At 65.6% G+C, this 22,805-nt stretch overlaps 4 protein-coding genes across 12 annotated transcripts in view; 2 read left to right on the top strand and 2 right to left on the bottom strand.

Moving 5' to 3' along the window:
* SLC25A22 (solute carrier family 25 member 22) overlaps window positions 1-3,745 on the bottom strand; it is a 40,547-nt gene extending 36,802 nt beyond the window's left edge. Inside the window, exon 1 of the mRNA XM_074273612.1 lies at window positions 3,678-3,745. The gene's annotated coding sequence lies outside the window, so the exon portion shown is untranslated. The remainder of the gene's footprint in view (window positions 1-3,677) is intronic.
* On the top strand, window positions 1,285-15,440 carry CRACR2B (calcium release activated channel regulator 2B). Of its 7 annotated transcripts, none has more exons than XM_074273586.1 (10): window positions 1,285-1,368; window positions 6,071-6,252; window positions 6,331-6,442; window positions 6,943-7,120; window positions 8,777-8,923; window positions 9,507-9,597; window positions 9,770-9,862; window positions 14,095-14,282; window positions 14,575-14,646; window positions 14,916-15,440. In XM_074273586.1, exons 2-10 carry the CDS (start codon window positions 6,079-6,081, stop codon window positions 15,085-15,087), a joined length of 1,227 nt encoding a protein of 408 aa, XP_074129687.1. In that variant the 5' UTR covers window positions 1,285-1,368; window positions 6,071-6,078; the 3' UTR covers window positions 15,088-15,440. The 7 variants fall into 7 exon arrangements, with proteins under 7 accessions (XP_074129687.1, XP_074129686.1, XP_074129688.1 ...); XM_074273585.1 differs by having other exon boundaries at window positions 1,317-1,368; window positions 6,068-6,252; XM_074273587.1 differs by lacking the exon at window positions 1,285-1,368 and adding an exon at window positions 2,752-2,892.
* On the bottom strand, window positions 2,493-16,939 carry LOC141546082 (uncharacterized). 2 transcript variants are annotated; one of them, XM_074273617.1, is made up of 4 exons: window positions 16,707-16,939; window positions 11,963-12,819; window positions 10,453-10,726; window positions 2,493-2,726 (listed from the first exon to the last, which is right to left on the bottom strand). In XM_074273617.1, exons 2-4 carry the CDS (start codon window positions 12,272-12,274, stop codon window positions 2,623-2,625), a joined length of 690 nt encoding a protein of 229 aa, XP_074129718.1. In that variant the 5' UTR covers window positions 12,275-12,819; window positions 16,707-16,939; the 3' UTR covers window positions 2,493-2,622. The 2 variants fall into 2 exon arrangements, 1 of the variants encoding a protein (XP_074129718.1); XR_012483227.1 differs by lacking the exons at window positions 2,493-2,726; window positions 16,707-16,939 and adding an exon at window positions 9,856-10,198 and having other exon boundaries at window positions 10,453-14,096.
* Window positions 16,940-17,339: 400 nt separating this feature from the next.
* CD151 (CD151 molecule (Raph blood group)) lies at window positions 17,340-22,542 on the top strand. Of its 2 annotated transcripts, none has more exons than XM_074273616.1 (8): window positions 17,340-17,468; window positions 19,404-19,532; window positions 20,039-20,230; window positions 20,892-20,966; window positions 21,234-21,338; window positions 21,462-21,620; window positions 21,755-21,841; window positions 21,973-22,542. In XM_074273616.1, exons 2-8 carry the CDS (start codon window positions 19,449-19,451, stop codon window positions 22,030-22,032), a joined length of 762 nt encoding a protein of 253 aa, XP_074129717.1. In that variant the 5' UTR covers window positions 17,340-17,468; window positions 19,404-19,448; the 3' UTR covers window positions 22,033-22,542. The 2 variants fall into 2 exon arrangements, with proteins under 2 accessions (XP_074129717.1, XP_074129716.1); XM_074273615.1 differs by lacking the exon at window positions 17,340-17,468 and adding an exon at window positions 18,403-18,514.
* Window positions 22,543-22,805: the final 263 nt, after the last annotated feature.

The following is a 22,805-nucleotide window of genomic DNA, read 5'->3' as shown; positions in this document are numbered from 1 at the left end:
GTCCAGGGAGCCTAGAACCCAGGGGATTGAGTCCAGGGACCTAAAATCCAAGGTGTCTAGAACCCAGGGGGTCAAGTCCAGGGAATCTAGAATCCAAGGAGCCCAGAACGCAGGGGGTCTGGAGTCCAGGGAGCCTAGAGCCCAGGGGTTCCCTAACCTGGGAATCATGCTGTCTGCACAGCTGGAGGCTCTGCAACTGGCAGATCCAGATGCCACCTGCACGCCCGTGCCCCTCCCCCCCATGCCCCCTCCCTCCATTGCTCCTAATCTGGGGAGGGTCGCCCCTCGTGCAGCAGGCATTCTCAGGCTGGGAAATGCGGCAGGGAGGGAGGGGGAGAGCAGCACCCCCGGCCCGGGTGCCCCGCAGACTGCCCCAGAAGCTGCCCCTCGGAGCCGGGGGCCGGGACTGGCCAGCGGGAGCCCTCCGCGTTTCTGGGGCCTGTGTGGCTGGGGAGCTCACCAAGAACTCCTGGCCTCGGGGAGGGGGTGGAGAGTCCAGGGTGGCGTCCCCAGCTGAGGTCAAGAAGAGCCAAGAAGGAGGCTGGAGGAGGAGTAGCCGGGCACCCCCTTGAGGTTGGGGCGCAGCGGGACCCTAAAAGGGTGCAGTGAGGGGAAGGCCCCCACGTCCCACAGCCATGCTTGAGTTGGGGAAGCGGCGCCGCGCGGGGCCTTCTGGGTCAGATGAGAGCCAAGGAAGGAGGGGTGGGGGCCGTCTCCCCATGGCCCCGGGAGGGGGGAGCTCCCCAGGGCTGTGCAGAGCGCCCAACCCCAGCTCCCTCCTCCAGCGCCCGGAGAGAGAAGGCGGGCTGCCGGGCGAAGTCCTGGAGGCCAAAGAGCCTCCTTCTGGGAGGGGGCCCTGCCCACCCCCTTCCCTCCTTCCTAGCAGAGCTGGGGGGGGGCCGGGGAGGGGGCAAGGAGCCCCTCCTCCCCGGGTGCCCCATGTAACTGAGGGCAGACCTCTTACCCCGCCCCTTCTGGGAACAGCACAAGGGGGAACGGAGCGGGGCTCCCTCAGCTCTGGGTGGGCTTTCCCCCTCCCTGCAGAGATGAGAGTGGGGGGAGGAGACGGCTCAGCCTGGGGCCCCGGGGGGGGGGGATCTGAAAAGTCCCCCTTCCCCACTGGGACTAAGCCCCAGGCCCTTGGAGGCTTTCCTACAATAACGGAGACAGTAGACCGGGAGAGCCTGTCGGGCCAGTCCCAGCCTCCTTGTGTGTCCCTAAAGGGGGGGGCCTCCGGGGCAGGGGGCCAAACCTGACCACGCTGGCCCTGGCTGGATCAGCCGGATCCATGTGGAGCCCTCCCCCCATCCAGATCGCACCGGGGCTCGTGCGGGGAGCATCGGCCTGGAGGAGGCTCCCGGCCTGCAGGTGGGGGCTGAAGCCGGGGGCGGGGGGCGGCCCTACTCCATCCTTCCGGTAGACTCCCTGGGACCCCGGCCACGTAGCCCTCCCAGCTCTTCCTGGGCTCCGAGCCTGGGGGAGACCAGGGCCCGGAGCGCGAGGCCCAGTGTGGCTTTGTAACAGCTCTGGGCTTCCGGGTTTGGGGTAGCCCAGGTGGAGCCGGAGCCGCTCCGCCGGGGTCAGGGGCCAGGACCCTCTACTCCCTCTCAGGACAAGCCCCGCAAACCACCCCCAAGTTCCTCTCCGTGCAAGGGACGATCGAGCCCGCTTGAAAGGATCCCCCTGAACCGGGGCCCGGACACACTCACCCATGGGGCCCACAGAGAGGTCCCCAGTAATCATCCCCCACCTGTCACCAGCAAGCTTCCATCAGGTCTCACTGAGGCTGTCTCTGGGTGTGTCTAAGTCTCTCTGTTACTCTCTATGTCTCTGAGTGTCTCTGTGTCTGCTTCTGTGTGTCTCTGGCTTTCACTGTCTCTCCTATGAGTCTGTCACTATTTGTGTCTCTGTGATCTCTTTGTCTGTCTCTGCTGTCTCTCTCTATGTCTCTTCCTGTATCTGTGTTTCTCTGTCTGTTTTTCTGTCTCTATTTCTATCACTGTTTCTCTGTTTCTCCCTGTGTCTCTGTTTTTGTCATATCTTAAGTCTCTCTGTCACTGTCTGTGTCTCTGTCTCTCTCCCCCCCCCCCAGAGGTCCATGTCAGTGGTTCTGTCCTTCCCGGCCCTAAAATCCCGAGGAAGGCTCGGGTGTATCAGGAAGGGGGCTCACGACCGGCTCCCAGAGAGGTACCGGGGCGCCCCGACACCTCCCCCGCCCGGTCCCCGCGCCCCAACACCTCCCCTGCCCCGTCCCCCGGGGCTCCCCGACACCTCCCCCGCCCCGTCCCCGGGCCCCCGACACCTCCCCCGCCCGGTCCCCGCGCCCCAACACCTCCCCTGCCCCGTCCCCCGGGGCTCCCCGACACCTCCCCCGCCCGGTCCCCGCGCCCCGACACCTCCCCCGCCCGGTCCCCGCGCCCCGACACCTCCCCCGCCCCGTCCCCCGGGGCGCCCCGACACCCCCCCCCCCGCCCCGTCCCCCGGGCGCCCGGGACTGGCCGGGCGGGCGCTAAGTCTTGGACATCCCACAAGTGCGGGGCAAGCGGGACCCCGCTGGGGGCGGGCAGCCGGAGGGGGTTGGGGAGACGGGGCCTGCCCCGCAGGGTGCCGCCCCCAACCCAGTCAGGAGCACGGTGGTCGGGCCTGAGCCGCGGATCCAGAAGGTTGTTTCCCGGCCGGCCTCCTTTCTCGCTCCGTCCCCTCTGGGCTCCCGGCTCCCGCGCGGCCTGGCGGGAAAGGGCTTATGTGGCCGGGAAAGGGCTTATGTGGCCGGCGCCCCCGCCTGCCCCCTCCCCCTTTCCGGGAGGAGCTGCCGCTGAGCCCGCCCCTCCCTTCGCCGTCCTCCCCTCCGGGCCGGGGCCGGCAGCCCGCCGCAGGTGCGGGCGCTCCCAGGTAAGAGCCAGGCGAGCGCTCCCAGGGCGCTGGCAAGGGGCACCTCGGCCTTGGGAGCGCCACCCGTCCCGGCGCCTTCCACCCGCCCCGCCCAATCTCCGCCGGGCCGGCCGAGGCTCCCCGACTTCCTCCCGCGCCCTCCCGAAGCCTCAGCCCCAAAGCGGGAGCGGAGCCCGGGGGCCCAAGGCGGGAGCCAGAAGCCGCTGCGGCGGGAGGCCGAGGGGCGGTGGGCCAGGGAAGGGCGCAGTGAGGGGGGCTGGAGCCCCGGGAGGCAGGCTGGGGGCTCCGCGCCGGCAGCTCCTGGGGGGGGCAGGCAGGCCCCAGGTCGCCCGAAGCCGGGGCCCCCAGGCCTGTCACAACCCCCTGGCGAGCCGGCCTGGGCGGCTGGCAGCGACTTCTGGCCCCTCCGGCCCCATTTCTTCTCTCCCCTCCCCTCCTCCATCCAAGGGGGGAGAGGAGCCGGAGCAAAAGGAACACGGACACCTCCCTACCTGGCCTTCCCTCCTGGGCTCCCGCCTCCCTGGGGCCTGGAGCCTCCCCTGGCGGAATGCGAGGAGGGGGTGCTCTCCCTCCCTTCTGCCTCCCACCTGCAGTGACAGGTGCGGAGCGGCCCAGGGCGCCGCCCAAAGGCACCTGCGGGAGAGGAAGAGGATCCCGGAGCCTTCATTCGCTCTGGGAGCAACAACGGCCCAGAGGAGACTGGGGTCCCTGCACCTGCAGGAGAGGGGAGGGGGTCCGAATTCTGGGAGCCCCGGGGAGCCGCTGAGTCCCTGCGGCTCTGGGACAGCTGAGGCTGGCAGTGCCGGGCGCTGGAGCCCCAAGGTCTGCCCCCCTCCCCCCCCCCCCCCCCCGTGGGGCTTTGGGCTGAGATTTGAGCTGGGGACGGAGGTTGGAGGTGAGTCACGGGGCCTCCCAGGCCGCAGAATGGGGGAGGCCGGAGGGATGGCCGGGTAGAGTTACTGCTCTCCCGCTGGGATCCCGGGCCCCATCTTTGCCTTGCAAATGGCTCCGGGACTGCCAGAAATGGGGGGGCTGAGGGGTGCCGGGGCGCAGCTGCCCACGGGATGGGGGTGGGGGCTGGCACCAGCTCTCCCCCAGGGCAGGGCCCAGTGTTCTCCGGCCTCTGGGAGGTCCTGATATTAAAGCGATTAGATCACCACGTGAACGGCCCCTCCCTGTTGGCCCAAGGTGTCCAAATGGCTCCTTAACCCTTTCCTCGCTTTGTGTCCGGGGAGATGGGCAGCGCTGGTCCCCACCTGGCACAGCTGGCCGGGCCTGAGAGTGCAGCACCTGGCTCCTCCGTGGCCTCGAGGGAGGGGCTGTGGCCAGGCCGGACCCTCCCAGCCAATGGAGCCGTGGCTCTGCTCCAAGGCGGCCTCCGGGGCCCACGTTCACCCCATTCCCTGAGCACCTGGGGAGTCTGAAAAAGAGGCGACTCCAAGGGTCCCAGGGAAGTCTCCTCGGCAAGGCCGGCTCCCTGGCTGTGGCCAAAGGCTGTCGGGGGACGGTGCAGTCCCTTCTCCCAGCCTCCCCAGCCCCTCTCCCCCATTCCTGTCTCCCATCCCTCCCGGTCCCTCTCCCCTTTCTCCATCCTCTCCTTCCCTTCTTCCCCTTCCTAATTCCATTGTCTCCTTTCCCCTCTCCTTCCTCCCCTTCACCTTTCTCCATCCTTTCCTTCCTCCCTGTCTCCCCTTCACCTTTCTCCATCCTTTCCTTCCTCCCCGGCTCCTCCTTTGTCCATCTTTTCCTTCCTCCCTGTCTCCCCTTCACCTTTCTCCATCCTTTCCTTCCTCCCTGTCTCCCCTTCACCTTTCTCCATCCTTTCCTTCCTCCCTGTCTCCCCTTCACCTTTCTCCATCCTTTCCTTCCTCCCTGTCTCCCCTTCACCTTTCTCCATCCTTTCCTTCCTCCCCGGCTCCTCCTTTGTCCATCTTTTCCTTCCTCCTTGGTTCCCCTTTTCTCCATTCCATATTTAGTGTGAGCGGGGCCGTACACCCTTGCGGAGGGAGGCAAAGGTGACGGGACAGAAACGTTGTAGTCCTCAGACACGCGCTGCCCCCCCAGCTACTGCCCAGTCCCCCTCTTTGGACCTGGCTGCGCTCCTGCTGCACCCCATCCTCCTCACCCACTGGAGCCTCCCACATTGCTCCTCCAGTCCGCTCCCCTTTTCTCTTTCCTCTCTTTCTGGACCCTGTGGCCAGCTTTCCTCTGCTTCCCCAGCTCCAGGCTTTTGGCCTGAAGGTCCCTCCTGTTGCCCCGGAGCCCTCACCTCGGGCCTCTTCCCCCAGCCCAGAGCAAGAGGGAGGAGGAAGCAGGAGGGGACCTTCCCAGTCCAGACAGGCTCGTCCTCTTCCTCCCCACTGCCTCTGCCCGCCACAGGCCTCCCGCCATCAGTGCTGGACTGCTCGCCTTCCTCCCAGATTGCTCTCTGGCTTTTGTTTCTGATGTTCCATCAGCTCACCTTGGTTGGGGATTCTTCACCGGCCAGGTCAGCTGTGAGAGACTTCAAAGGTCTCCTTGCCTCCGGCCTCTCCTCCTCGGTAATCCACCCCCTAATTAGGCAGCTAGCCCAGCCCCCTGGATCTGTCTCTAAGAACCTTCCAAGGCTCCCTCTTAGAGGCCCAGAAGAAAAGCCAGGGTTCATCATTTTGTCTCACTTCCACTCGTGCTTCTCCGGACCTTCCCCCCAACCACGTCTCCTTCTCCCCTTCTCCCATTGCCATCCTTCCTCTGTGCTCCTCCAGATCTCACTTGCTCCTTTTCAAGGCCCCAGCCTCCCTCCCGAGCTCCAGCCCAGCCGGCCTCTGCCTTCTCAGAGCCCTATGGTTAGGCTCCGGGCCTAATGGGGCCTGAGCTGCCACTGCTTCTCACCTGCCGGGTGCAGGGGCTCAGAGGAGAGGAATCGGCACATCCTGGGGGCCGAAGGGGGGGGAGGCTTCAAGTGGATTGTGGGAAAAGGGAGGAGGAGGCCGGAGCAGACTGTCCTGTCCCCACAGGGGCTTGATGTGGATGCCTAATGTGCCTGTGTGTGTGTGAGTGAGTGTGGGTGAACATGTGTGCCAGATCTGTGCACGTGGTAAGTGTGTATGTGTGTGTGTGTGTGTGTGTGTGTGTGAGAGAGTGTGCACGTGGGAGGGGAGGCGGTGGCGGTGCTGACTTGTCTCCCATCCCCCAGCAGGTGCCAGCATGGCCGGCCGGGGGGGGGCCCAAGAAGGAGACGACCGGCCGGAGGAGGCCCCCCACCCCCCGGGCGCGGCCATGTCGGGGGGAGACCCCGGGGAAATGCTGGAGAAGGCCCGGGAGCTTTTCTTCCTCTGTGACAAGGAGGCCAAGGGCTTCATCACCAAGGCGGACCTGCAGGTGAGGGGGAGCCCGGCCGCCCCGGCCCCACGCCCACCGGCCCTTCTGGCCCTCACCAGCTCGGCCTCTCTTCCCCAGAGGCTTCAGAACGAGCTTCCCCTGACCCGGGAGCAGCTGGAGTCTGTGTTTGAGAGCCTGGACCGAGGGCACGCGGGTTTCCTGACCCCCCGAGAATTCAGCATGGGCCTCGGTGAGGGAGCACCTGGCACCTGGGTGGGCACCCGCACGGGGATCCGTGCTTGTGGCACCCGAGGGCACTGCGTGGCACGCCCGTTCCAGAGCGGCACCCAGCCTTTGCGAGCCTTCCTGCCTAGGAGATGGGGCTGAGCCTCCCCAGCTGGGGGTTTGGGTGGCCCGGAGGGAGGTCCCTGAGGATGGGACTGGGGGTCTCCCTGTTCCGAATCTGAGCAAAGGAGAGCCTGGTGGGTCCGGCTCCCTGTGCCTCCGGCATCTACTGGGGCTCCTCCTGCCTCCCCCGGGCCCTGAGGAGACCCAGGCATCCACCCCGTCTCAGGGTGAAGGGCCCGACTTCCTCTGGTTCCCGGCTGGAGAACAGGGCGGAAAAACAGGAAACTTGGGTGGGGGTGCAGGATGTGCACAGGGCCGCTGGGAGCTGGGCAGGAGTGCTTGAAGGGGGGGAGGGGGGGAGGCGGGGAGTCCGGGACGATGCTCTGGCCCCCGTCTCCACAGGATCGTTTGTGGGCGCGGAGATGCCGGGGAGCGCCCCCCCCTCGGGGCCCCAGGAGGAGACCTTTGAGTCGGGCTGGGTCCCGGGGCTCGGGGCCCCGGAGGAGGAGGAGGCTGCGGCCGAGGAGGACGGCTTTGGGGCCACCATGGAGCAGCTGGGGGCCGCCCCCATCCTGGCCGAGTGAGTCTGGGCCTGGGGCGGCCTGGCTCTCGGGAGCTGGGTCTGGGCCTTGAGGGCGCAGGGGCTGTTCAGGGAAGCCCCGTGGGGGTGGGCTCCAGGCGCCAGAGTTTGCTTCCCGTGTGGGAGTGGGAGGTGGGCACATGTGTTTGTGTGCGCTTGTATGTGGGGTGTTTGTGTGCACACACGTGTACCCGTGCCCCATGAGCACGCCTGTGCTTGCTCAGGGATGTCTGCGGAAGTGCCTGGGTATCATTTCCCACCACATGTGCCTTTGCAGGCCCAAATTGCACTCAGAAATCTCCATGATAGGCAGCCGTGCTGGACCCCCCCAGACACAGGAACCATGCTGGAAGCCCCCCCCCCGACACAGGAACCATGCTGGAAACCCCCCCCCCAGACACAGGAACCATGCTGGAACCCCCCCCCAGACACAGGAACCATGCTGGAAGCCCCCCCCCAGACACAGGAACCATGCTGGAAACCCCCCCCCCAACACAGAAACCATGCTGGAAGCCCCCCCCCAGACACAGGAACCATGCTGGAAACCCCCCCCAGACACAGGAACCATGCTGGAACCCCCCCCACACACAGGAACCATGCTGGAAACCCCCCCCCCCAGACACAGGAACCATGCTGAAACCCCACCCCGACACAGGAACCATGCTGGAAACCCCCCCCCAGACACAGAAACCATGCTGGAAGCCCCCCCCCAGACACAGGAACCATGCTGGAAACCCCCCCCCAGACACAGAAACCATGCTGGAAACCCCCCCCCAGACACGGGAACCATGCTGGAAACCCCCCCCCAGACACGGGAACCATGCTGGAAAAAACCCCCCCCCAGACACAGGAACCATGTTGGAAGCCCCCCCCCGACACAGAAACCATGCTGGAAACCCCCCCCTCAGATACAGGAACCATGCAAGAGTTTCCCCCAGACACAGGCAGCAGGCCCAGAGCCCTGGATCTGCCTCAGTTTCCCCTTCTCAGGCCCTGCAGTAAGGGAGGCCTTTCCTGTGGGCACCTGGAGCCAGGTGGGGCCTTGCTCTGGCTCGGGACAGAAGCCCATGGCCAGGGTGAGGCCGTGTGGCGGTGGGTGACCGGCCTCCAGAAAGAGCCGGGCTTGGGCCCCCCCGGCTGAAGGGGAGGAGGTCTTGGTGCCCAAGGGCCTGAGGAGGGAGCAGGTGGAGGGGAGGACTCAGATCTTGGCAGACTGAACCTCGAGCCAGAGGAAAAGGGGGAGAGGGGGCTCGGTGAGAGAGCGTGGCTCAGAGAAGGCCGCTAGCAACGATCCAGGGGTCTCGGTGGCCCTCTGAGGCAGCAGAAGTCAGCGGGTGGTGGGGTGGGAGGAGGGGGTAGGACGGAGGGGAGCTTTATTGGGGGGCACTCCCTGGGGCCGGGGACGGTCCCTCTCAGCTCTGCTGGTTGTGCCTCCAGGTGAAGGGGCTCTCAGTCAGGGAGCTCCCTCTGCGGGACCCTCTTCCCGGGCTTGACCTGTCTCCCCCTCTCGCCCAGGGCTGGACCCCAGGCAGCCACAACCCACAGACCGTGAGGGTGGGGCCCGGCCGAGGGCGCAGCGCTGGGGGGCTCTGGAGGCCGGCTCCTGGGGGGAGGGGCCCCGGGGTGTTCCCCATGACCCCGGCTTCATCCCCACAGGCAACGCGAGGTGCGAGCCCTGTGGGCCAGGCTCCGGAGGGAGCGGCCCGAGCTGCTGGGGAGCTTCGAGGACGTGCTGGTGCAGGTGTCCTCCTGCCTGGGGGAGGCCGAGCGCGCGCGGGAGGCCGTGGAGCAGGCCCTGTGCAGGTGACCGGGGGGCCGGACACCGGCTGTGTCTGGGGGGGTGTGCGTGGGGGCAGGTGGGGGCGCGTGGGCGTGGGGGACATGTGGGGGGCACGTGTGTACGTGGCATAGAGGGCACGTGTGGGCCTGGGGGCATGTGGGGGCGTGTGGGCATGGGGGACATGTGGGGGGCACGTGTGTACGTGGCATGGGGGGCACGTGTGGGCATGGGGGTATGTGGGGGGCGCATGGGCATGGGGGGCACATGGGGGGCATGTGTGTATGTGGGGGCACGTGGGCGTGGGGGGCACGTGGGGGCGTGTGGGCGTGGGGCATGTGGGGGGCGCGTGTGTACGTGGCATGGGGGGCACGTGTGGGCATGGGGGTATGTGGGGGCGCATGGGCATGGGGGGCACATGGGGGGCACGTGGGTGTGGGGGGCACGTGTGGGCGTGGGGCATGTGGGGGGCCCGTGGGCGTGGGGGCCCAGGAGCCCTCGTGGCTGAGCACCCACGCAGAGACTCGGCCCGGTGCTGGACGTGACCCGGGCCGGGCCGGGGGCTCTTGGGAACTGCTGGGGTTCGGGGTCTCCGGCTCCCTCCCCCAGGCGCGAGAGCGACCACGAGAAGGAAGTGCAGTGCTTGTATGAAGAAATGGAGCAGCAGATCTGCGCCGAACGGGAGCGGCTGCAAAACCAGGTCTGGGGTGTCCCGCAGCGCCCCCCAGCCCCCCATGGTCACAGGCGCTGGGAGGAGGGGGCCGGCCCTCTGTCAGCAGCCCTTCCCTGAGGCAGCCCTTAAGCTCTTCCCCGGGCACAAGGCTGGTGCCGGGGTCCAGGGGCTGTGACACCTTCTGCCCCTCCCCCCACAGGACTCCTCTCGTCAGGACCGGCTCAGTCACATCCTGCAGGAATTGCAGAACCGGGACCAGGAGCTAGATCGGGCCAGCCGCGGCCAGAGAGAGGTGACGGCGCCGCCGGGGATCATGGGGACATGGTGGGGCACCACCTTCCCAGGGCTCCCAGCCGGGGCCCGTCCCTGGGGGCAGGGCCATCTCTCAAGAGCGCCCCTCCGTGGACACAGCCCCGGAACCCCTGGGTGGGGGACGATCCCCAATGCCAAAATCCAGCTGTACCATCAGAGCTCTAGGTGGCCCTGGGATCCCTCCCGCCTCCCCGGGTGTCCCTGCCCTGCTCACCCCATCCCGCCAGGGCAAAGGTCCACACTGACCCTCAAAAGCCCAAGGAAAACTGCATCTCTTTGAAGTCTGCTTGGGGGAGGTCTCAGCAACCCTGGAAATCTGAGGATTGGTCCAGTCCCATGCTGCAAGCATCCACCTCCCTCCCCCCCTCCTTCCCTCCCTTCCTCTCCTTCCCTTCGTTCCCTGCCTCCATCCCTCCCTCCCTCCTTCCTTCCTTCCTTCCTTCCCTCCCTCCCTCCCTCCCTCCCTCCCTCCCTCCCTCCCTCCCTCCTTCCTTCCTTCCTTCCTTCCTTCCTTCCTTCCTTCCTTCCTTCCTTCCTTCCTTCCTTCCTAAACAGCCCACGATAACCCACCTTCCACACATGGGGCCCAGAAGGGCCTTGCTCGGGCATCTGGGCCAGGTCTTGCGAAGCTCATGCTGGGCTGGATGAGATCACCATCCCCTTCTCTAGCTCTGGAGGTTTTCCAGCAGGCTTTTTCAAAACAGCCACCAACCAAGTGGGTTATGCAAGGACTGTTCTCTCCAGAGGAGAAACTGAAGGTTAGAAAGCTGAGGAGACCTGCCCAGGGTGAGCCGCTGCGTAGTGTGGGAGCCTGGGCTCGAACCCAGGCCGTTTTCTTTTGGTGCTAATGAGAGAATGGAGGGAGCAGGGAAGAATCAGGAAGCCGGGGCTCAGCCAGGCCTGCCTCAGTCCTTGCCTGGAGGGCTCTGGGGTCCAGGGAAGGCAGAGCCAGAGAAACAAAGTATCAAGGAACCAAATGGGGAGTGATACAAAGTTACAAGTCTCACCCTTCCTTCTCTCCAAGGGTATCATGTATCCCTGGCCTGTGAGGGGCGCTGTAGGACAAAGGGATAGAACACATGACCCCCCTGGGCAGAGCCAGAGAAACAAAATATCAAGGAACAAAACTGGGAGTGATACAAAGTTACAAGTCTCACCCTTCCTTCTCTCCATGATACCCTGGCCTGTGAGGAGCCTGTAGGACAAGGGGACAGAACACCTGACCCCTGTGGGCAGAACCAAGAGCAGAGATCCAGCTCCGGGGGTGCCTGGGCTTGGGCTTTTGGAGAGGCTTCTGAAAGGGGGGTGCCTGAGCTGGGCCTAAAGCCTGTGGAGAGGGGCCCAGGTGGTAAACCAGGTTGCTGAGCATCCCGGAAGGCAGGGCCACGGGCAGTGCAGAAGGTGACAAATGGGAGGGAAGCTGGAAGCCCAGAGAGGCCATCCCATCTGCTCCGAGCCTTCTCTCCTCCAGCTGAAATGCCCAGTTCCTTTAGGCCACCTTATGACTCGGGCTCCATGCTTTCCCTGTCCTTGTTGCCTCCTCTGGAGGTTCTGCAGCACACTGATGTCCTCCCTTAACTGGGGGGCACAGAGCTAGGCACAGTGCTCCAGGGGAGGCTGGGAGGGGAGCCCTCCTCCGCTGGATTGGCCCGTCCCTGGTGCTGCAAGTTCTGCCCCTCTCCTCCTAGCCTGAGATGGCGATGGTGTTCTCAGCCCTGGGCCCTCTCGGTTTTGCTCTGCTGCACTCGCCCCCCTCCCATCTTCTCCCTTCCCTTCAGCTTGTCCTTGGGGAGCAAGGAGACCAGGGGAGGATCCTTCTCATCAGCATGTTTTTGGTTCTGATTGCCTTCCACTAGGGCGCTCCCTGCTCTGTGCCTTCATCCAAGCCGACAGCTCAAGGCCGGGCAGCCTTTGTTCTTAAGTGCCCTCCCTGGAGGTGACTCCACGGTGGCCAGGGCCCAGGAGGCCCTCTCTCTGGATCTGGCCACTCCGCCCGCTTCGTGGATTCACAGAATCATGCCGTTGCCTCGCCACATCCCCCACTCTCCCCCCTCCCAGTGTCCCGGGAAATGGGACGTACTTTGTCGCACTCTAGGTAGATTATCGGCAGGTCGTGTCCTTTGCGCTTTGGATGACTCGGGTTGTTCTGATGTGACCTGGTCTCCACAGAACCATTCCCTGGGCACCTTGTGGCGCCCGTTGCCTCCTTTTTGGAATATTCACTAATTTTAATAATGCCAGGGTTCCGACTGAGCTCTGGAAATGTCATCCTTCCTCCCTTTTTAAACTTCAGGACCATCTTCTTCTCCAGTTTAGTGACCTTCTCACCAAGGGTGACGAAGAAGGAGAGACGGAACCCTCCCGGGGCCTGTTCTTTCATTGCTTGATCCATGGCACTGGGTCTTTTTTTATTCTCCTCTCCTCACCTGCTACCCACCAGGAACCAATCAGCCACATTGGCTTGCCTGCTCTAGTCTGAGGACCATTCTTGGCAGAGAAAACAGGAGCCAGATAAGAATGAAAAAGTTCGGCTGCCCTTCGGTCGTTGGGAATCGCGGTCCCCCACATCCCAAGGAGGAGTCCTGGCCTTTCCATTACTCCCCTTTTCCCTGTGGGCCTGTGGCTGTCCTCAGGCATCCTCCCACACAGAAGTGCCCAGGAAAGCGGAGCCAGCCTCCCAGTTTGTTCTGCAGGATCAGAGCTCTTCTAAGCTCTTCCACCGTCTTCCTTCTCTCTTCTCTGCTTTGTGTCCTGTAGATATGAACCAACCCAAACGCCTTTCCTTCTTTCGCCTCTTCACCATGTTTAAACCTCATCCAGGTGACAAGTGTCCTTTGGATCCATGTCGGTGTCTTCTTCCTCTTCCTCCCCCCTTCTTTCTTCTTTCTTCCTTCAGTCTGTCCTGGATATAGCCTTCTACCTTCCACTTTAAGTGTCCTTTATGACAGAGAAAAGTCATTAAGTACAAACCTGTGACCTGCTGTATTAGCCAACGAATGTACCCCCCCAGTCCCCACCTCTCTGGGGAGAGGAGGAGAGATAGGCTCATTCTCGGGAATGGCGGCTGGGGGTTCTAATTGCTCAGAAGGGCTTTCCTTTGAGGGTCCTTTTCACTGACTGTCGCCTTTCCACCGTCAGGAGCTCGGGTGCAGTTTCTGAACTTGATTTATCTCCTGTTTCTGCCCCGCACCCTGCGGCCACGCAGTCCCGCTGGCAGGAATGGCCACGCTCGGTTTCTCCTTCTTTGCTCCCACAGACCGCCAAGAATTCCTGACACTTTGGGCCTTTGGCCCCTGGAGCACATTTTGTGTCTCCTCTCTTTCTGTTGATTCTCTCTATATTTATATATGTCCTTGTTATCTACCCTCCGACCCCACCATGGCAGCTTCTTCCTGTTGGGCTGCTTTGTTTGCATGGGGATGTCTGCAGCACTAGCATGGGTGTAACCCAGGCCGATCAATAATGTCATTCCCCATGACCCAGGCTGACTAATAAGTCCTTGCCGAACCTGAAGGACAAAGTTGTCATTGAGGCAAATCGAGAAATCCTTCCATGTTCTGTGTGTGGCAGAGGGCCCGGACGCCCTTGCCCAAGCTCCTCATCCATTGCCTCCTCCCGACTCAGTGGACCAGAGCAGTCTCCTAACCCTCAGATGCTGGTCTCTAGCCCAGCGCTCTGGAATTCCTCACTGGAGCTTTCCTCTTGTCCTTGAGCCCCCTGCGTCCCTCTCTGCACTAGGGAGTTGTGTCCCCCCTCCCCACACCCTGAAGGCTCTGGGAGCCAGGACTGGCTCCCATCGCTCTGTGGACTCTGAGATTGCTCCTGGGGGGAGACAAGACCGGCTCGGCCACGGAGGGGCTCCCATTTGCTGGGCCTCCAAGGAGACGTTCTGGATCTCCCCAGTTCTGGAAGCTGTCTCAGGCTCTTGAAAGGCACGGGGCAGGGGGGAGGATGGGGGGCCTTGGCCAGGAACATTGCTGCCAGCAGGCAGGTGAGTGCCCAAGGATAGCATCAGGTCACGGCAGGACCATCCCACTCCAGCTAGGGGTCATCAGGCTCCTGGGAGAGCACAGCAGAGGAGCACTTCCCAGGAGGGCCCAGACGCCGTGTCCGGGATGCTGCTTCCCTAGCCCTCCGGTCCCCTGCGCCACTCCCGCCCGGTGGGGTCTCGGCGGCAGGCCTGAGCCTTCCTCCCGCCCTCCTCCCTCCCAGCTAGAGCAGCAGCTGCAGCAGCGGACCTCGGAGCGGCTGGAGATGCAGGTGCAGAACGCCCAGCTCTGGCTGGCCAATGAGGAGCTCCGGACCCAGCTGGAGCAGAGCCGGGCCCAGCTGGAGGTGGCTCAGGAGCAGCTGCTGCAGCTGCAAGTGGAAGCCCAGGCTGAGAAGGAGCAGAAGCACAGGTCCCGCAATATGACTCTGGGCCTGGGGGCGGGAGCCCCCGGGATCTTGGCCCCCATTCTGAGAGCAGCTGTGCTACCTCAGTTTCCCTTGCCTTTCCTTCTCTTCTTGCCCCTCCCTCCCCTACCTGGAAAGGAGCCAAGCATCTACCCTACGGGGCCTCTGACCCTGGAGAGAGGGAGGCTGGAGATGACCTGATCTCTGGGGACCCAGCAAGGCCCAAGGGGCACGAGCCACAGGGCATCGAAGGGGGAGATCTGCGCCGTCTCCCTAATCCTGCTCCCTGGTCCACAGGGATGTGGTCATTGTGTCTAGGAACATGCAGAAGGAGAAACACAGCCTCCTCCGGCAACTGGAGCTCCTGAGGTCAGTCTGGGACCGAGGCCTGGCTGGGCTCCTCCACCGCTCCTTTTTTCAGACCCCCCCTTGGACCAGACCCAGATTCTGAAAAATTCCCCACCTCTGACTTCCTGGCTCCCCTGCCGCTGCCCTCCCTCTTTAGCCTCGATGGCTCCCATCTCCCTCTTTGCGATTTCTGTCTGCAGGATGGCCCCCACCTCATTCCTTTAGCACTCAGCTGAGGTCAGAGTGCCCCCCCCCCCAAGCTGATGTCCTGTTCTCTCTCTGCTTCACAGGGACCTGAACAGGAGGCTGCGGGATGAGAGAGACGCCTTTGACGCCAGGAAGCTGCTTAGTGGGCGGAGGAGGAAGGCTCCAGCTCCTCCTGCCCGGCTCCCCCAGGGCACCTGCTGTGGCGGCTGCTGCGCTTGTGGGTGCTCCCAAAGGGCCCTCGCCAACGGGCCCTGACTGAGGCTGCCCGGCCCAGCTGGGCCCCCGTGGGAGCACCTCCCTGCCTCCCGTCTCCAGCCTCTCCCTGACAGGGCGGGCCGCAGCCCAAAGCCTCAGTCTGGTGCAGGCCATAAGGGAGCAGCTCCCCCTGGGAACTGTCGGCTCACTTCTGTGCTGGCTGTGGGACGGGCCTCAGGAAGGTCGCGGCTGACCCTGGGGGAGGGGGGGCTGCGTCCCCCCAGCTCCTGCGTCCCGCCACAGCCCTCCTGGTCCCCAGCAAGCCTTCCCTGGAGGGGCAGGACTGACCCGCCGCATCTTCTGTCCTGTCCTGAGCAGGCTCCGTCCAAACTCCCAAATAAAGCTGGCCACGCACCCACCGGCCCTGGCGTGTTTCTGGGGCTGGGGGGCAGAGCACGAGTGGGCGATCGGCCCACCACTGACACCCGCGGGAAGCCCACTGTCCGAGCTGCTGGGGGGGGCACGGGGGGGGGGGGGAGGGGGGGAGAAGGCAGGCTCTGGGACAGGCCCAGGAGGGGGAGGCCTTCCAGGTGGGGGGCGGGCTCCGCCCCCCAGGCTGGGCCCCGCCCCCCAGGCTGGGCCATGCGCCCCTATTGCCTTTTCCCCACTAGATGGGGCTGGCTATTCTGATGGCGGAGAGGTTGGGGGGGAGGCCCAGCACCCTACACTTGCCCTTCCTGAGTCGGGCAACCAAGCCCGAGCCTGGCCCTGGGAGTCTTAGGCCCCTGGCGGCTTGGGGAGCTCGGGGCCTCGGGGCTTGGGCCCAGCAACTCCCCACCCCTCTGGGAGCGACTTTTGTCACGGCCCCTTACTGCTTAGGAGGGGGAGGGATGTGTTGCTGGGCGCTCTATAACTGCAATCTCACTGGATCCCCACAAGTCTGGCCGGGAGGGGCTGTTATTTCTCCCTATTTATCCCGTTAAGTGACCAGGGTCACTGCCGCTGAGCGGCCCAGCCCCAGGCCCGCGCCCCGTGCACCCGGCGCCCCCTAGAGGCTCCTTTGAGAGCCTCTCCCCGGAATAGCCGGGAGGCGGGGAGACGGCGGCTTCGGCCCTTTTCTCCCCAGGAGGGGCGTCCAGAAGCAGTCAGGGGAGCGGCGCTGGGGGCGCGCTGGGGGCGCCGAACGTTCCGACCCCGGCCGAGGCGCTCGGGAGGGTGGGGCCCCTGACTCACCAGGCAAGAGACAGCTATTTGTTTGCTTTGGATAGTTCTCATTTACCAGCTAGGAGCCGGGTGAGTTTCCAGCGCAGACGGCCGGAGCCCCATCCATGCTACACATGTTAGAGCCTAAGTTAAATACGATACCCGTCTCCACGCCCCAGCAGTCGTGCGCGAGGAGAACGGGACTCAGTGCACAATTAGCGCGTGAAGGAAATGCAGGCGGGCAAAAACGCAGGGACGGGAATCCCCGGGGCGGTTCGAGTCGCCCGGCCGAGCTCTTCGGCCCACCGGGTTCAGCTCCGCTCGTCTCCCGGGAGGAGAGGCGCGTCCGCCGGGACTGGCCATCACGCAGTGTTGCTGCGGCCCCGAGGACGGCCCCCCGGGCCGGCTCACCTCCCTCCCGGCCCCTCGGACCCCTCCCGCCGGTGGTTTCTCACAGAACAGTAACATTCTCGTACCCAGTTTACTCAGCGCTCTCCGCGCAGACAGCTCAGGAGACAGTCCTTCAGCGCCAGCGGCTGCGCAGCGGGAGGCGGGCAGGGCTGGGATCCGAACCTGCGCAGAGGAGAGATGGACTTGGCACCGGAGCGGGCCAGGAAGAACCCGGCTCTGCTCGGGGGGGCGGGGCACCGGCTGCAGAAGGCAGCCACTCGGGACCCCTACGTACAGGAATGTGGGGGGGGATCCTTCATTCCCCCCTCCCCCGGCCCCCCCCCCCCCCCCCCCGGCACAGGAAGCTGGACGGCTGTGGGGGCGGCCCTTTTACTGAAGGGCCCGCCCCCAGTCGGGACGCGGGGGTGGGTGGGTGGGGGAGTTCCTGTAAAGCCCAGGCTAAGCGCTTTCTGGAGAGAGCTCCGCCCCACCCAGCGGCCCCTCCCGCTCCCCCCCCCCCCTTGCTCAGGCCGCCTAGACTGGGCCCACTGAGGCCGCCGGCTCGGAGCCCTCAAGCTGAGAGGGGGGACCCCCGAAGGTCGCCAGGGGGCGTCCTTTCCTAGGGGGCGGAGTTCTCAGACTGCTGGGGGAGGGGGCGCTGGCTCGGGGTTGGGGACGGGGGCCTGCGCGCCCGCCTGCTGCCCGTCCCTGGGGGCGGGGCCCGGCCGGGGCGGGGTCTGTCTGGGGCCTGGCCCGGAGGCCTCACATTCCGTCCCGGCCCATCCACGTCTCCTCCCTGCACCGGAGCCTCCGCCGCCGCCTCCGCGCCCGCCGCACGCAACAGCTCGGTGAGAGGCCGGACCCCCGCCCGCCCGGGCGGGGGAAGGGGAGGGAGGGGGCCGGGGGGATCCCCGGCCGGGCCGCGCGCGTCTCCCTCCTCCCCCCCTCTCCGGGGTGGGCCCGGGCCGGCCTGAGCAGCAGAGGGCCAAGGCCTGCTTCTGCCCCCCCCCCCCCCCAGCCCACAAGGCTCCCACTCTCCCGCCCCCTTCGCCTGACTCCCTGCCTCAGTTTCCCTTCTAGAGCCATGGTGGTCGCGCTTGTCCGGGAAAGAGGGTCCCAAGGAGTGGGAGGGGGTCCCCCATGAAGCACCTGTTCTGGAGGGCAGGGATGTTTGTAGGGGCAGGAGTGGCGGGGTGCCTGCTCGTTTGGGGGGTGTTTGTGGGGGCCTCCAAGCCCCCCTTGGCCTGGCAGGGGCCCTCTGTTTCCCACCACCTCATTGGCTGAGTGCAGGGAGCTCCTGGTGGGGGGCTGGGGCCCCCCCACTGTCCCCAGCATCTCTGGGGAGTGAGCCAGGCCACGGGGTGGAGGGAGCTGCGTGGGGGGTGGGGCCCTGGGCTGTCCCCTGTGACTGGAAGGGCTATTTCTGTCGGAGAGCGGGGGCAGCCTCTGGGGCCGCATCTCCTGGGAGATCCTGGGCTCAGATCCTGGGAAGCCGGGCTGGGCAGGGGCACGTCCGGCGCCTTCCCCTTCTCTGCACGGGGGGCACCCGTGGGCGCCCTGACCCCTGAGGGGCACCTCTGGGAGCCACGGGACTTCCCGAGGGGCTGCGGGGCTGCCCGCTGTCCTGGTAGCCCAGGTCTCCCGGCCCCCTCCGCCCTTGGCCCTAGCTTGCTGAGGTCCTGGAGCCCCCGCCCCCCAGAGTGCAGGCGCCCTCTGAATGTTTACAGAGGCTGGGTCTCTGGGAGCCTTGGGGGGGGCCCTGAGATTCTCCCTTCGCTCTAGGAAGGCTTGGCCTTTGACCCTCCCTTCTCCTGTGCCAGAGTGGCCACCTCCTTTGGGGGCCGGAGTCGCAGTCGGAGCCCCTTCCCCCGCTCGGGACCTCTCCTCACACCAGGTGCACAGGAAGGGCTGGGAGGCACACGGCCGATAAGTGGGCAGGGCAGGCTGCTGGGCAGGAGCCAGGGGGCTAAAGTCCAGGCGAGGGCGGGAAACCGAGTCAGGCTGGCCGAGCAGCGGCTGCTGCTGTCCAGGGTTGGTTGGGGGCCGGCCGGCAGGCGCCCCGGCCCACCTTCCTCTCCTCTGGTTGCGGGCTCCTTCAGCCATTTTGTCCAAAAACCCCAGATGGGGCGGCCTCCACGGGCTGGGCTGAGGGTCGGAGCCAGAGAAGGAGCCAGCCGGGCAGACGGGGCACTGAGAAGCTTCTGCTGTTTAGTAGGTGCTGGAGACCAATGGTTAGAGCAGGAAGGGCCCTGAGAGGCGGAGCCTCATCCTATAGAAAAGGGACCAGCCCCCTCCCCCCCCAGGTCCCCCGGTGAGGGAGAGGTCTCCAAGGGGCCGGAGGGAGAGCAGGGCAGAGGCAGCCGGCCTTGACCACTGGCCCTCCCTGCCCTCCCTCCGTTCCAGAGCTTCCTCCTCCCCCAGGGGTTCCAGAGCTTCCTCCTCCCCCAGGGCCGGTCAATTCCTGCCCGGCTCGGGCTCCGCTCCCCTTGGCTGGGCCCAGCCTGACGTTGGGCCTAGGGAATGCGGGCCGGGGCGGGGCCGGGTGTGAGGGAGAGCCTGCTCCCTGGGCCTGGGGGGGCTTCCTGCCCTCGGGCTTCCTCTGGACGCCTGGGTCCCCAGGGCTGAGGAAATGAACTTGGCCATGCCGCTGGGGGGGTGGGAGGAGGGGGGCCCTTCCCTTCTGGACTCGTCATTTCTGCCTGGAAGCCGGCCCTTGTCCTGAGTCCCTGAGGAAGGGGGTGTCCGCGCGGGCCGCCTCCCTAACCGGCCTTGCCGCCCCCCAGGTCTCCCCTTAGACTGGGAGCCCCCTCCCCACCTGGGCGCTCGCCATGGGCGAGTATAACGAGAAGAAGGAGACATGTGGGACCATCTGCCTGAAGTACCTGCTCTTTACCTTCAACTGCTGCTTCTGGGTAAGGGGGGAGGGAAGGGGGAGACAAGGACCAGGCCTGGGGAGGGAAGACAGGCCCCCAGAGGAGGATGAGGAAGACCCCCCTCCCAGAAGGAGGCGGGGCGTGAGAGGGAGGGGCGCCCAGGCCCCACCTGGGGCTCTGCTTCGGACCAAGAGCTGGGCTCCGGCCTTCCAGGCCGCCCCTGCCCCCTGAAGCCCTTCCTGCTAGGCTGCCCTGGGTCTCCTCCACTGGGCGGCGGCCCCTCGGGAGGGTAAAGGCTGTGCCTTGGGGCCTTCCTTCTGCCTGGCCTCTCGCTCTCCCGCTGCCTCCATGATCTCCCTGGCCCCCCGGTCCCCCAGACACTGCTGCCCCCCTCTGACAGCACCCCCATTCAGGGTTACACTGAGGGCCGGGGCCCCTTTGGGGGGGGGCGGGCTGGTGCCTCCTTGACCCCCTCCTCACGTGTCGAGGGCCTCCGTGGCGGGGCGGGCTCAGGGGCCCGGTGGTGAGTCTCTGTGTCCCGCCAGCTGGCCGGCCTGTTCGTCATGGCCGTGGGCATCTGGACCCTGGCCCTCAAGAGCGACTACATCAGCCTCCTGGCCTCCAGCACTTACCTGGCCATCGCCTACATCCTGGTCGTGGCCGGGGCCGTGGTCATGGTGACGGGCATCCTGGGGTGCTGCGCCACCTTCAAGGAGCGGAGGAACCTGCTTCGGCTGGTGGGTCAGGCCCCCGGTCGCTGGGGAGCGGGGGTGGTGGGTCAGCCTGCCTCTGGCACCCCCAGATGTCTGTGGCGCCCACTTCTTAAAGGCCATTCCTGGGGGAGAAGGGAACGGGCTCGGGGAAGTCACTGTGCAGCCGGGTCCAGCTCTCCTGGCCCCCTCGGGGGTCTTCTTGGCAGAGACGCTGGGCGGGCTGCCACTTGCTTCTCCAGCCCATTTTCCAGATGAGAAGGCGAGGGTCACACCTGGAACCCAGGAGGGGGAGGTTCCTGAGCCCGGGGCGGCTCCGGGCCCTGTGGTGCCCGGGCTGGAGAGGAAATGGAGACACTCCCTGGGCCCCAGACTGGAGGCCTTTGTCTCCCCTCTCCCAGGTGGGGGGGGGAGAACAAGGCCTTTGTCTGCAGGCTCAGCTCAGGTTGCATGAGATCACTGCTGATGTGAGGGCTGTTATTCAGCTCTGGGTGTGTCCCGAGCCTTTGGGGGTGTTTCTGCCCTTGGGGGAGCTGAGGGGGGGCATTCCTTCCCTCCCTCTTCCTACCCACTTTCCTCCCCCTCTCTCCCTCCCCTTTCCCCTCTCCTCCTCCTGCAGCCAGAGTTGGGGGAGGGCAGGGCCTGCTGACTCACTTTGTGAGGGTCTCACCCCCCCTTCCCTCCCCAGTACTTCATCCTGCTGCTCATCATCTTCCTGCTCGAGGTCATCGCGGGCATCCTGGCTTATGTCTACTACCAGCAGGTGGGGGAAGCTGTGGGGGTGGGAGGAGGCACCCTGGGGGGAGCCTTCCCTGCCCCTCTTGGAGGGCTTGGGGTCCTGGGGGGAGGGGCCGGCGGGCAGACCCTTCTGGCTTTGACCCGGGTTCGGTTCAGGGACTGCCCTGCTTCGGCCCAAAGTGACATGAACATTTCCTAAGGACCGACAGAATACTGGGGGGGGGGGAAGCTGGGCCCCCGCCTCCCCCGTGGGAGCTCCGGGTTCACGGCCTGCCCCCTCCCTCGCCTCCAGCTGAGCTCTGAGCTGAAGGATAACCTCAAGGACACCATGGTCCAGAAGTACCAGCAGCCCGGCCAGGAAGGGGTGACCACGGCGGTGGACAAGCTGCAGCAGGAGGTCGGTGCCCTTGTGCCCTCGCCGGCCACTGAGCCTCTGGCCTTGGACCCTGGGGCCCCCTCCCCCGCCCCCTTCTCCAGGGCCCTCTCCTCACTCTGGCCTCCCCTTTGCCGCCCACGCTAGTTCAAGTGCTGCGGGAGCAACAACTCCCGAGACTGGGCTGAGAGCACGTGGATTCGGTCCGGAGAGGCCGGAGGCCGAAAGTTCCCCGATAGCTGCTGCAAGACGGTGGTGGAGGGCTGTGGCCAGCGCGACCACGCCTCCAACATCTACAAAGTGGAGGTAGGTGGGGGCTGGGAGAAACAGCTGCCTGTGCCCTCTCTGCCCCCCAAGGAGGGGATGGAGGGATCCCTTAGGAGCGGATCTGGCCGGGACACCGCCAGCCCTCCTCAGGAGGCTTCCCTCCCGTCCCCCAGGGCGGCTGCATCAGCAAACTGGAGAAGTTCATTCAGGAGCACCTGAAGATCATCGGGGCCGTGGGCCTGGGCATTGCCTGTGTGCAGGTGAGGGGCGGGCAGGGGCGCAGAGGGGAGATGGGGCGGGCAGGGGCGCAGAGGGGAGATGGGGCGGGCAGGGGCGCACAGTTCTCTGGGGGAGCCGGCGGCCCCGTAACCCGATTCCCTTCTCTCCCCAGATCTTTGGGATGATTTTCACCTGCTGCCTGTACAAAAGCCTCAAGCTGGAGCACTACTAGGCCGACTCCAGGGGAAGGGGCGCCCGCCTGCCCCACGCTAAGTTATTGCCGCCTTCCTTTGTCTTTGTACTTAAGCTACAGCCCAGCACGACTACTGCTTAGAAACTACTGACTCGGTGGGGAAGCCTCTGCCCCCCACTGGCTGACCCAGCCTGCTGATAAGCCCCGCCCCCCGGGGAGGTCCTGGACCCTTCCTGAAGAGGGGCGGATGCCAGGCCAGGAGGCAGCCTCCACCCATGGGGGAGGGGACAGGGCCAGAGTGGGTCTCCTTTCCCCTGGGTACCCCTCATCTCCAGGCTGACCCCTAGCCCCATGACCCCTGGGGGGGTATCAAGTGCCTTGAGAGCGTCCACCCGTTAGCCTGTGCCTTTTGTGGAAAGGAGGGCAGGGAAGGTCAGGGTCCCCCGCACGGGGCTTTGGGGGAGGGGCCGGTGCTCCTGGGCTCTCCCCGAGGGTCTTGCTCCGGGGATGGGAGGGCTGGGACACTTGAATAAAACACTCTCCTGGTCATCCGACAGAGGGTCTTTCTTGGGGGAATAAAATGGGGGGCCAGCTCCATCGTGGAAGCACCAAGGCTCCCCCTGCTGAGGGACCAGCGCAAGGGCTCACGCCCACCCGCATGTACGAAGGCCCGCAGTGCCAGGCAGCGGGTGAAGCCCACGAGGAGCAGGAGGCACGGCCTGGGCACAAGCCAGGCCCGAGGCTCAGTGGGGGGCCCACACAGAGGCATGCTGGGAAGAGGGGCGGGCCCGGAGCCCCAGTAGAGCTCCCCC

This window comes from Sminthopsis crassicaudata, chromosome 6 (assembly GCF_048593235.1).
Source record: "Sminthopsis crassicaudata isolate SCR6 chromosome 6, ASM4859323v1, whole genome shotgun sequence".
NCBI classification, from domain to species: domain Eukaryota; kingdom Metazoa; phylum Chordata; class Mammalia; order Dasyuromorphia; family Dasyuridae; genus Sminthopsis; species Sminthopsis crassicaudata.
This window is presented reverse-complemented; position numbering and strand designations above follow the sequence as displayed.

Bases quoted from the DNA above. Each gene is read 5' to 3' on its own strand.
- CRACR2B (XM_074273586.1), top strand. From the start codon at position 6,079: ATGGCCGGCCGGGGGGGGGCCCAAGAAGGAGACGACCGGCCGGAGGAG. The intron at 7,121-8,776 runs GTGAGTCTGGGC...TCATCCCCACAG, and splicing joins GCCGCCCCCATCCTGGCCGA to GCAACGCGAGGTGCGAGCCC. The intron at 9,863-14,094 runs GTGACGGCGCCG...CCTCCCTCCCAG, and splicing joins CCAGCCGCGGCCAGAGAGAG to CTAGAGCAGCAGCTGCAGCA.
- LOC141546082 (XM_074273617.1), bottom strand. From the start codon at position 12,274: ATGGATCAAGCAATGAAAGAACAGGCCCCGGGAGGGTTCCGTCTCTCC. The intron at 10,727-11,962 runs GTACGTCCCATT...TTCTCTCATTAG, and splicing joins TCTACCTAGAGTGCGACAAA to CACCAAAAGAAAACGGCCTG. The intron at 2,727-10,452 runs GTGGGTTATCGT...CTTTCCCGCCAG, and splicing joins CTGGGCCCCATGTGTGGAAG to GCCGCGCGGGAGCCGGGAGC.
- CD151 (XM_074273616.1), top strand. From the start codon at position 19,449: ATGGGCGAGTATAACGAGAAGAAGGAGACATGTGGGACCATCTGCCTG. The intron at 21,339-21,461 runs GTCGGTGCCCTT...CGCCCACGCTAG, and splicing joins TGGACAAGCTGCAGCAGGAG to TTCAAGTGCTGCGGGAGCAA. The intron at 21,842-21,972 runs GTGAGGGGCGGG...TTCTCTCCCCAG, and splicing joins TGGGCATTGCCTGTGTGCAG to ATCTTTGGGATGATTTTCAC.